At 36.5% G+C, this 12,598-nt stretch overlaps 1 protein-coding gene across 2 annotated transcripts in view; it reads right to left on the bottom strand.

Annotated features, from left to right (window-relative positions):
- Positions 1-12,598, bottom strand: part of Pex7 (peroxisomal biogenesis factor 7) — a 63,228-nt gene that overhangs the window by 7,102 nt on the left and 43,528 nt on the right. For both annotated transcript variants that reach the window (XM_020180398.2, XM_020180399.2), the window contains one exon: positions 7,635-7,734. In XM_020180398.2, coding sequence (XP_020035987.2) covers positions 7,635-7,734 — 100 coding nt within the window. The remainder of the gene's footprint in view (positions 1-7,634; positions 7,735-12,598) is intronic.

The raw sequence follows: 12,598 nt of genomic DNA on the forward strand, positions 1-12,598 counted from the left end.
AAGAATGAACATGGTGATGTCTGGCAGTCTTTTTTTTTTTTTTTAACGTGATCTTTGGTATCAAATTCAGGGCCTTGTATGTGGTAGGCAAGGGTTTTACCTCTGAGCTTTATCCCTGGCCTATTCTAGTCTTTTTAAAGGTCTCTTAGTAAAGTGACATCATTGTCATCATCTAGGGTCCTACACATTTTAAATTTTTATTCCTTCATGAATTCTGTACATGCACATGAGTTACTATTACCACGTAAAAGTAATTTTTTGTTTTATTTTCTAATTGATGATTGCCGGCATATAGACAGATAGGCAGACAGATAGATAATAGATGGCATTTTGTATTTGCTTTTCCTGACCTTATTGTCTTATTTAATTAATTAATTTATTTATGTGGTACAGGAGACATGCTTGGCAAGAGCTCTACCATCACTTGAACCGTGTCCCTGTACCCTGACACCCTTTTGTTTTGAGACAGGGTCTCACTAGCTTTTCCTAGGCCCCTTTAACTCAAGAGCCTCCTGCCTCCACCTCCCAAGTAGTTGAGATTACAGGTGTGTAACAATCAAGCTGGCTCTCATTATTTTCAATGGGTTTAAAGTAGGTATACTTGGATTATTCAAGTTGATAATAATATTATAATGGGAACAGATACCTAAATATGCTCACAGCTGTAGTTTTAGGTTAGTTAAGTAACTAAATCATTTCACTAGCCAGTATGACTTAGCTCAATTGCTCAAATTTGATATTTCCTTTCTTTGCTTTTTTCCTTCCTCCTCCTATTCCCCCATGCTGGGGTACAGCCACCTTCTGGGCCATCACACTCCTTATCTTCAGGCCAGGGAGACTGGCATCAATTACCTACAGGATAAACCCCCAGAAGCTCAAAACTGGGCTTTCCCTTAAAAAACATTCCTTCCCTTGTGAAGGAATCTGTAATTCTTTGGAACATCTGTCTGCTGCAGTCTTTTATTTCCTAGAAAATGAATGAACCTGTATCTCCTTATCCCCCAAACCCTGCTCTCATTATTGTGAAGAGGCACTGAGTTCAGGGACTGAGCTTTCAGTATTAAAATAAAATGCAAGAAGTGGTGGTAATTCTCATCTCACCTCTGCCTTTTATGACACCAGTGATACCTTTCAGGTTAAGGACTAACAAAATCAGATTTACATTATAGGAACCTCTCCCTGGAAACACTGTTGAGAACCAATGAAACAACAGAAAGAGTTTAGAGACCAGTTCTGAGATTATTGCTGTAATCCATGGGAGAAGTAGAAGTAAGGTAAAAAGAGGCCTGTTCCAGATTTCAGAGATACTGAAGAGGAAAAAGCATAGACATGATGCCCACTTGAATCTGGGGACTGCAGAGAAACAGGTTTCTAGCCTGGCCCCACCATGCAATCAACTGAGCAGGTCAGGAATACAAGAAGGGAAAGCAAGACATCTAGTTAGATCACATAGTGAAGGCAACTGGATAAATGGGCCAAGCATCACTAGAATGAAATGTCAGCTTCAAGGAAACTTACACAAAAGTAAGAGCACTAAGGCTGAATACTGAAGAGTATCTACATTTGGAATGATGGTAAAAAAGAAAGTGGCAAAGAAAATAAACACATTTAAAGATGTAAGAAAGAAAAGGTTAGCATGGCAGCATTAAAATAATAGAGGAAGTTTTATGGGAAGACAGAAACGGGTTAAAAGAAAGTGTAGATTTTGAGAAACAAAAAACAACAGTTAAATCTACTCATTTTAGATGTTTAATAACAGAAGAGAAATAAAACTCAGTGGAGACAGGATAGTGGGTTCAAGTGATGATGGACTTACAGATCTTTGAAAATAAAGAGCTAACTACAGATTAAAAATTGTGAATCTAATTAAGATTCACAATAATTAAGATATATTGTAAGCACATATGTAAATGTCATAATGAAACCCCTCTGAAGAACCAAAAAATGCTAATTAAAAAAAAACTGTGGATAGGTAAGGAAGGAAAGACCTGGATGAGGGAGCCAGTGAGAAAATTAGGAACCCACTAGAAGGAAAGGAAAAAAGATAAAGAACATAAATGTTTTGAGGTGACAGAAATGGAAGAAGATACTCATTCTTGGGAACTCAATTTTTATAGTAAGGTCAAATATCTAGTTACAGAGTCTGAAAAAGTCTGAGAAAAGATACTGTGAAGAATGTGCCAACAAAGCAAAAAGAGGATTGGCTCAAGTGGTAGAGCATTGTTTACCACGTGCCACACTGGGTGGGGGGCATGAGGGGGTTGGAGGAGGTGTAAATTCAAAGGTAAATATAAGCTGCGTAGGACTGGAGTCCAAGTGAAGTTTTAAAAAGTAATTTGCAATGTGCCAAGTAGTGTATTTGCTTATTTTTTAGCAGTAATGCTCCATAGCTTAAAGAAAATAAAAAGGCTAGCATGTCACCAGTTATGGGAAGTGTCCTTGCAAGGGCTGCCCATGGAGTGCAGAGGACAGCAGACACAGGCCAACCCCATCTATCCTGGAGCACACTGAGTTCCTACAGAGCAGCACCTGGGGATGTTTCATGGCTAGGGAAAACAACAAGCACTTGCTATACAACTTTAAGCTAGAAAACTACACAATTATGAAAGCATCAAAAGGAAACAGCAGAGACTAATGCCTGAGGACACTGAATGCTTCTGGCCATGTTCTTTTCAACTCCAGAGCTAGTCTGTGACAGATGTAGAACATCACCTGAGATAAACGGTGGGAAGGACACAAACATCCTGACTACCAAAATGCTAAGTTCCTTCTAAAGTCTCAATTTCTCAGACTCGTATGGAGAATTTAAAAATATCTTTATCCACTGTCAACATTTAACCTGATATCTAAGATTATGGGGCTAGATTTGGAACTAAATATGAGCTAAATTTTTAAATGATATCTAATATTTTTAATTAAAAAAATCAGCAAAGCCAAAGACACTTTTAAAAACATATCAAAAGAACTAGTTTACATCATAAGCATCTTCCCCTGAACAAAGTGAAAATGCATAAGACTTCTTTGACCCTAGTTTCAGGCAAAGTCTCTAGAGTACCTGCATGTTGCTAACATGGACAGATAACGATACTGAACCTTAAAGATCATGCTTACCACACACATTTGGGAGTTCTAGAAGGTAAATTCACACATGTAGTATAACTACAACTTTGAAAAATATCCATACATAAAGAAAAAGACTGGAAGAGACTAGTTACTGTTGGGAAAGAGGGAGGGGTAAGATTTGGAAGGAAGCTTCTGGAATGTTGGCAGTGTTTTGTGTCTTAACCTGGATTGAGGCTACACAGGTGTAAAACTTGCTAAGCTGTACATTTAAAATAAGTGCATTTTTCAATATAAAGGTTACATTTCAATTAAAAGTTTTTTTTCTTTTTGTGGTACTGGGGATTGAACTCAGGGCCTCATGCATGCGAGGCAAACACTAAACCACTGAGCTATATCCCCAGCCCTGTCTTTTTTTTTTTTTTTTTAAAGGATTGAAAAGAAACATATAGTATGGGACCATCGATAACCACCTAAAGTTTAATTCCCCAAATTTCATCATGAGAAAAAAGTTAAACTTTATTAAATAAATGGAGTTGATATTTTGGGATAAACTGATAATGTCCCCTTTAAAATACATTAAGCAGAGAATTAATTAGGTACCAAAAGGAATGTATAATTATATGTGAACCAGTACTCGGCTTATAAACACTAAATATCAGTGAGTACTCAAAACAGCAGGATTGACACCTCAGGGCCTAAAGTCAGAAGTTCTAAAGAGAAATTAATACAGAAAAGAAAGTCCAATTATATAAATAGGTATATTACAGGTCTATCACAAGCCTAACATCAGAAAAGGGCTACCAATTTAGAAATAAGGATAAGGGAAATAGGAGAAAATGCTAGGACTGTATGAATCATGATCAGAGAGAAAAAAATCAAAGAAAATTTTTAAGTGAAAGGTAACTTTGGCCTAGTTAACAAGAGAGGGTGTGGAAGATTTCTCAGCAATTATCCTTAAAGAATGACCCTAGAAACTTATTTGTCAAATTTTAAACCTTTTAAAGACATGATCTTACATTCAGTCAAGAAGAAAGGTGGTATAATATAAAAATGCCTTTGGACATATTTTTTCAGATCTTTAAGAAGGGAGAGGCTAAAAAGAACAAGGATTATAAAAAAAATAAGGACTCAGATAAATCTCTTATAAGACAGAAAATATATTAAGAGAGAAACATGAGATAACACTAGCAAGATCTTCTAGCTGCCAAGATCACAGGAGACAATAGTCTTTTGAAAGCAGATGGAAAGATAGTAAGAGGTAAGAGAATAAAATATAACGAACGGTACAATTAAATTAATGTGCAATCAGTAAATCTGTTCACATGCTGTGAGGATAAAGGATTAATAAAATATGTCAAAAACAATTTAAACCTCAAGTATACCAACAAAGGTTAACATGGCAGTTTTTACACAGCTCAGGAGCTGGCATCCATGTCCCACTCTCTGGATTGTGGCTGACCACACGACTTGCTTTGCAACAGAAAGAATGGTGCACGTCTTCCAAGTCTAGTCCTTAAGAAATCTTGGAGCTTTGCTCTTGCACCCTTGAAAGCATACAATGTGTAAGCAAAATCTGGACTCAGGGCCCTTGTTCTATTTTTGCCATACATTTGTCCCCTGAGGTGAACAAGCCATTTCTAACCACTTACTAGACATCCCATTGAATATCTAACAGCAGGGATCTCAGACATATTCTTAATTGTTCCTGTTCCAGACCTCCCCCTCCTCCTCCTCCGGCTCACTAAATCAAACCATTGCCCATCCTCTTTCTTTCATGGCCCATTTCCAATGGGTCAGAAATTTCTACTGTTGCTAGCTTCAAAATGTTAGGTTCAACAGTATAAAAGTTGTAGCTACTTAATATGATTCAACTTAATGTATTTTGAATCTTCCATCTCTCCATCTCTAAGACATCTCATTATCCTTTCCCCAATTACTTTAAGAGACTCCAAGCTGGCCTCCAAACTTTGACTTACCTATAAGTTATTCTCCCATGACAACCAGAATAATCTTTAAAAGAAAAATCAGATTCTATCATTTTTGTGCTCTTAAGCCTACAATGACTTTAATATGCAATTAGTGTGAGAATCAAATACAGTATGGTCTACAAGGCCCTACAGTTTGGCCCCTACTTACTTCCTACCACTCTCCCTCGAATTCTCTAAAGTCCAGCAATATTAACCTTCTTGCCATCCCTTAATCATACCAAACCCACTAGCACCTCAAGGACCTAACATTTGCTGTTGTCTCTCTCTCTCTCTCTCTCTCTCTCTCTCTCTTTTTCCCTCCTTCCCTCCTTCCCTGGCTCTCCCTCCCTTCTTCTTTCCCCCTCTCCCTTGACCGCATGAAGACACAATGACAAGGTGGCCACCTAAAAGTCAGGAAGAGAGTCTTCGCCAGAAACTGACCCTGTCAGACCTTGATCTGGAACATCTAATCTCCAAAACTGTGAAAATAAATTTCTGTTGTTTAATGGGGTATTTTGTTATGACAGCCCAAGCAGATTGATATAGAGAAAAATATAAAATTTGGTCTATAATCTCAACATTTCATTTCTTAGAACATGACAAGTAAATCAACATAGATTTTAAACATTCTACCACTGAATACTATACTACAAACCCAGAAAACACATTCATTCTCAGGTATAGCCTGCTCCTCCATCACAGGGTCTGTGGCATACCACTGCCTTTGCCTGTGGATGATTTTTCTTCTGTCTGTTCATACCACTGACACCTGCTTACCCATAGATCTCAGATAAGCCTCACTTCCTATGGATCCTTCTAGGGATAGCTTACATAGGTCAAGTACCCATCCTGATTATGAACCCTCAAAGCACAATGCACTCTCCTTCATTGAGCTTGTAACATTTACATTCATTTGTGAGATAATCTGATTTAACACTGGACTAAAGGCTTTATGAACACAGGGGTCATGTTTATTTTTATTCCACCCTGAATCTCCAGTACCTACTACAGGTCTGGCATATGAAAATATTTGTTGAAAGAATAAATGAACGAGAGGGAGTACTCATATTTCTAGAATCCTCCAACCTCAAAATTACATTGATTATAAATAAGCTCAGAGATTTCTGGCACATTTGAACTATGCACTATGCTGCTGAGCCTCCTGCTTGTTTACAACTCAAAGACCCCCTACTTCTCCACTCCTTATTGCTCTCAACAGCAACTACTTCCTTAGTGCAAATGGAATTTGGTAATCCAACTGGAAGAGACAGATGGCAATCACCATGCTACAGACAAGATAGACTGCCTTACCATAAAATCTCTTATTTAAGGATATATGTCATTGATTAATAAATTCTCTGGTCACAAGATTCCTTTTAATAAGGTGGGTCTATGGAGGATTTTGAAAACACCTGGTATTCTTCAGACCTAGTGAGGAACTAACACAATTGAGGAAATGGAGGAGCTGTGGGAGCTACCACAGTCCCAGCCTGGGTTTCACAGAGCACAGGTAAGAAGAATATGTAAGAATGAATATTCAGTGTGTGTTTACATAGCATCCTTTGTTTGGTACTGCCATGTTTCAATGGGTACATTGAAACTTTTCAAAACTAGAATAGAAAACAGGTGCAATCAGCTTATAAATTATCAATAATGTAGTTCACTTAAAGCATACTGTGTTTATATAGAGATAATTTTATTTCACTTTTTCTTCTTACATGTTAAGTCATTTTTAAACAATTATTTTAATGTTAATGAGAATGTTCTAAAGTTTAAGACTATTTTATTTTCAACTTAGAATTATGTCATAAATTCCTAAAATGAAACCTATTTTATTTAAAGTATATAGTAATGTAAAATGGAATTTTTGTTTAATTCTAAAATATATAATAAAAGTGTAATTCCTTTATTGTACTCTAGAATTTCAATGTATTATTTTGTGTTTCATTGATAAGATTTTTTTTACACAGTTTGTGTTATAAAATGCCTTATAACCCAATATATTAGTGTTTTTGTCATGAATTTATAATTTTTGAAACAGCTTTAAAAAATCTGAAGAATATTTACAGTGTAAAACATTTATTCTCAAGTTTTCAAGAAAACAAAAGAGGGAAAATATAGTTTATTCATTATAACAGAAATTCTCCTCTTCTACTGTGTTCTCCCTTGGGGTATGCAGCCCAAGGCCACAGTTCAAAAGAGGGAAATGACCTGATCATGGTCTCAACTCTTAACAAGGAGTATAAGACTACAAACTCCTGGCTTTTACCCACCTCTGGGAACAGACTATCCTCATTCCTTCTTCCTTTTGTCACTCTGTCTACTGAGAGAAGCTGATGCAAAGCCTTAGGCATGCCGCCTCTTGGGAAGATTCCCTTTCCTCTCAGAGAAGTCAATCTTTTAAGAGGAGAGAGGCTTGCCAAATATCTAGATACCTTTTACTCCCACTATTTCAATGTGCTCAAACACTCAAGTTCATATCGCAAAGGAGACCAGGTTAATTAAGTAATACACTTAGCTCATCCTAAAGGCAACACATTCCACATACAGAGCTACTTGTAGACTGTGTACTAGAAGAAAACAACGTGAGATGATACCCATTACCTGAGTGGGGCTCTGAAGACTTAAATCTAAACCGCAAGTAAACTCTGTGTGATGCTCCACTGTATCAAGAAGAGGGTCAGGCTTTGAAAAGTTCCAGAATCTATGAAGATAAAAAAGAAAGACTTTAAGTGCTAAAACTGCACCCCAAAAATTTATATTAAGGAAAAAATATTTGACATAGAAAAGATTTTATCAAAATAGGCTCAACCGATTCATAAATGCATTACTGATCTACATTTATGCATTAAGTAATGCATAAATGCATTACTGATCTACATTAAGAAAAATGTGCACTCCATCCTCCTTGATCAAAACACAAAACAGAATTATCCATCAATCCACCCTTGTAAAAGATTATTATATTTCCATTAGCACACCTTGTAAGATGGAAGCTTAACACGTTTTTGTTTAGAAAAAAAACCCCAAAAAACGTGGAACTCTAAAAGGACATGTGAGATGAGGTACTTTGCCTTTGAAATGGTTTTTAAAAGCATTTATGCCCATAAAACAAGAATATTGGATTAGATGAACTCTTAACATTTTGTGATTTTAAATTCTACTTAATTTCTCAACAAATGACATGAAAAGATTTTAGGTTTAATTTACATTTCAACAGCAATTCAAATTCTTTAAATCTGTTCTCTTATGAAAATCTATTTAATTCTGAAACCTTTCTTTCTTTCTTTGAGGCACATCCTTTCTTAATTCCAGAGTCAAGAAATACAGAAATGTGTTTTCCTGGGCCAATACTATGCATTCTATTTCTTCTTTATAGACTGGAAGTGAAAATATTTACCATAATATAGCTCTGATTTCTACTGTTCATAGAATTTGGCTCTATTTTCAATATATAAAATAGTACTTTAGCTTCCTAAAGCTTTATCTGTTCATCATCTTTTATACTTGATTCTAAACATACTTTTTAAATGGCACATTCAGAATCAGAGTCATGGCCTAATTCAGCTTTTCTAATGATGTACAACATGGCACACTAAGGTTGGGCAGAGCGCTTCAAAAGAGTAAACACATAGAACCAACAGTCACAGTTTGTTTAACCTGGTGGTATTACTTCCCTAATAAACACAGGGTTGGCCCTATTAAGTTTTGAAAAGGACTGTTGCTATGGATAATCCACTGTGTGGGTACCAGAGAGACACTGAATAAGTAGCTCATTCATTAGGTTACTGAGATCTACAGAATATTTAGGAAAAGTATTTTACTTCTGAAAATGTGCCTTTTCAAATAAATGAGGGAACAAGCCATAGACCTTAGAATTCCTAATGGTAGTTTCCATTGTTTTTGCATATTTGTTAGTAGATAGTAAACTGTATCAAGATGAAATTTTCTGGATCTTGATAATGTTTATATTAGCAAAAGTAAACATGTAATTGTATAATTTCATTTATGAAATCTGGTTGTGTACTGATTTGAATTATTTGAAACAATAATCAAATGATTTTACATATATCCAGTACGTTCCAAAAAACTCAATAGTTTTAAAAACATGCAAATTAATATGGCAAAAAACAAGTTAAAGAAACATTAAGGGTAGGAAAGTTAGTTGGAAGCTTCAATGAAATTGGTAAAAAAAAAAAGATATCCCATGAGTCATATGTGCTTGACAAGGGAGAACTTCAAGATGCTAAAAGCTTTCTAATAGCCAAAGGAAAAAAAGACACAACAGGCCATGAACTCAGTATCTATAACCACATTGCTCCTAGGACACTCGAGGAAATCCTCCATTGGGAGTTTACAGAAACCCTATGCTTATGTAATGAAAACCATCATCAATACCACCTAAGTACACACAGAGATGATGTGTCACCAGCTGCCATTTGTCAGTCAATGGCATCACCTCAAAGGACAGGTTAGAAGAATAGTTCTATGGGGAGGTCAATTTGATGTAATCTAGGTATCAGCTTTCTGACTTCATTTGGGATTTAGATTTATTTCAGAAAGAATGAGCAGGCTAAATCCTCTTTAGGCAAACCATAAGAACTGAGTTCATTTTAAGGACAATAAACAGCAACAAGTTCCCGGAATGCAGTTTCTGTTAGTGTTGTTTTGAGCCAGTTAAGGAAAGGCTGCACCCATAAAAAGATAGGGGTCCTCGTGAAAATTAAGATGCTTAACAAGGACATGCATGTGAAGCCATCCAAATCCAGCCTCACAGAATTCTCAACCTCAGAGTCAGGGCCATCATCATTTTAACCTGGGAAAGACTATCAAGTGTCTAAGTGCATTCTGCAAAAAATCCATTAAAAAAAATGCAGGTTAATACATTAAGGAGATGCTGGTAGATGGAGTTAGTCCAATGAATGGAATAAGATTGCTATTGGTCATATACCACATCACATTTCTGACAGAAATTAGTGTACAGTGCAAAAATTATGGGGTTCATTTCCAATAGAATGGTCCATTAGGTACCCAGAAAAATTTAAAAACAAGCAAAGATCCTAGATAAGACATAAAATCAAACAACTACCATCACAAACATCACAAAAAGCATCCATGAGGAACACTCAAGTAAAAACTAAGTGAAGGGAATTAAAGACAGAAGGACTGTGGTTTGAAGCCAGACCAGGCAAAAAAAAACATCAGCAATACCCTGTCTCAGAAACAAAGCCAGGCCAGGCACAATGGTTCATGTCTGTAATTCCAGTTACTCTAGAGATCAGGAGGATCTCAGTTCAAGGCCAGCATGGGCAAAAAGTGAGTTAGACCTCATCTTGGTGTGGTAGGATGTGCCTGTCATCCCAGCTATGTGGGAGGCCTAAACAGGAATATCTTGGTCCAGGCTGGTCTGGAAATAGGGCCTTGGACCCTATCCCAAATATAACAAAAGCAAAACAGGACTGGGGGCATGGCTCAAGTGGTACAGCACAAGACCCTGAGTTCAAAACCCCAATAATGCCAAACTAATGAACAAAAAACAAAGTCAGGCATGTTGGTGCACATTGTAATCACAGCTATTTTGAAGGCAAAAGGAGGAACACAGTCCAAGGCCAGCCTGGGCAAAAGTGCAAGAAACACTAAAAGCAAAAGGACTGGGGATGTGGTTCAAGTGGTAGAAAGCAAACCCTGAGTTCAAGCCCCAGTAAGGCCAAAACAAATTTTTTTTAAATTGCGGGGGGAGGGGGGAAAATGACCCAAACATTGTACGCACATATGAATAAAAAAAAAATTAAGTGAAGACTAGTACCCAGAGCAGTAAATGGTTTAAGCTTTTTTCCTAGAAAGCATTTTCTAAACATGGAGACCTGAAGCTTCATAACCTCAAGGGGATCAGGAGCCAGGAAAATCAGAAAAATCCGTATTAATATGTATGATTTAAAATATCTTCACTAAACTAAAATATCTTATTAAAGTATCATTAGATACAGTAAATTACACAAGCTAAAAAAGTTGAGAAAACCAAAAATTAAATAGTATGTCACTCTACTGAAATTTATTTTCAATTCCAAATGAGTTTTTAAAAACAAAAGAAATACATGTTATTTCTTCCTTCTATTCTAATTGAACCACTGTTAACATATTGGTGCGTTCACTTCCAGAATGCTTCTGTACATCTCCATTGAAGTTCCACCGAGAAAGGATGAATTGTAAGGAGGAACTGGGCGCTTCTCCAGGTTTTCTCACTTTCCAGTGAAGTGAGTGAGTAAGATCTCTCCTTGAGCCTTCTAGATGCAACAGTCTCCTAAGAGCTATATAACAGAGGGCCTTCACACGCCTATCATGTACACAAGTAAAATGGGCTCTGATCTATGGAGAGAAGTCAGACTATGCGTATCATTAAGTGGGCAAATAAGGCATGTCATTTTTAAGTGACATGTTTGTTTTGGCATATATACAGCTTGGTAGCTTCTTGTCTCTTTGTTGATCAAATCTCTGACTATTTAAGCTCTCTCATAGGAATTCAATATACTGGACAGGCCTCCAGGGATTAAAAATATGACAGAACTGTAGGAACGTTTTTCATTCAAATTGGAGACTATAATACAATGTGCCTTCTGACTATGTAATTCTTTAACAAAGCAAGTATGCAATACTGTATTAAAATAAATAAATATTTTAAATGTAGGTATGAATAATGTGCACCAATTTAAAAACACTATTTCAAGAATTAAGCTGAAATTATTTTCTACTTCATGAAAGGTAATTTGAAATCTCACTTTTGATATTTAGCCAACAGACAAATTCAGCAGAAAGTTTAAGATATTTTAAAAAGCTCTTCCTTTTTCTCTTCCTGTTCTCAGCTTATGAGTTAGTCAATAATTCTTTGTGGCTCTTTGCTCACTACAAAAAAAAGATACGGAAATGTCTGGCTGTATGTATTTTGTGCATGTTGGAGAGAGGACTGGGGTTTGAATTCAGGGATTTGTGCTTGCAAAGCAGGCTCTCTGCTGCTTAAGCCACACCTCCAAGTCCATTTTGCTGTTGTTATTTTGGAGATTGGGTCTTGTGAACTATTTGCCAAGGCTGGCCTTGAACCACAATCCTTGTGATCTCAGCCTCCCAAATAACTAGGATTGCAGGCATAAGCCATGGGTTCCCAGCTTTGGCTCCTTTTCAATGCCTTAGATATATATTAATTTTAGTTGTAATTTAATAATTTTAAGTCAATTGCACCATTATAAACCCCTTCATTTGCACTGCTTGAGTCTCCAGTCTCTTAAGTTATGAGCAAAAATGTCACAATGCTTCTTTCCTCTTCACTTACCCATTCATCAACAATTTGTAAATCCTACCATGTCAGGTACTATACTAAATAGCATAACAAAAATGACATGGCCTCTGCTCTGCTCTCCTGAAGCTCACAGTTCAGTAGAAAGATTGAGTTAAAAAAAAAAAAAACACCAAAATTGGACTGGGTGGGGGAGATGTAGTTTGGAGATAGAGTATATGCTTCTCATGCATGAGGTCTAGGTTCAATCCCTAGAACTGCAAGAGATAAATAAATAAAA

The sequence above is a fragment of the Castor canadensis genome, chromosome 1 (genome assembly GCF_047511655.1).
Source record: "Castor canadensis chromosome 1, mCasCan1.hap1v2, whole genome shotgun sequence".
Taxonomy (NCBI): domain Eukaryota; kingdom Metazoa; phylum Chordata; class Mammalia; order Rodentia; family Castoridae; genus Castor; species Castor canadensis.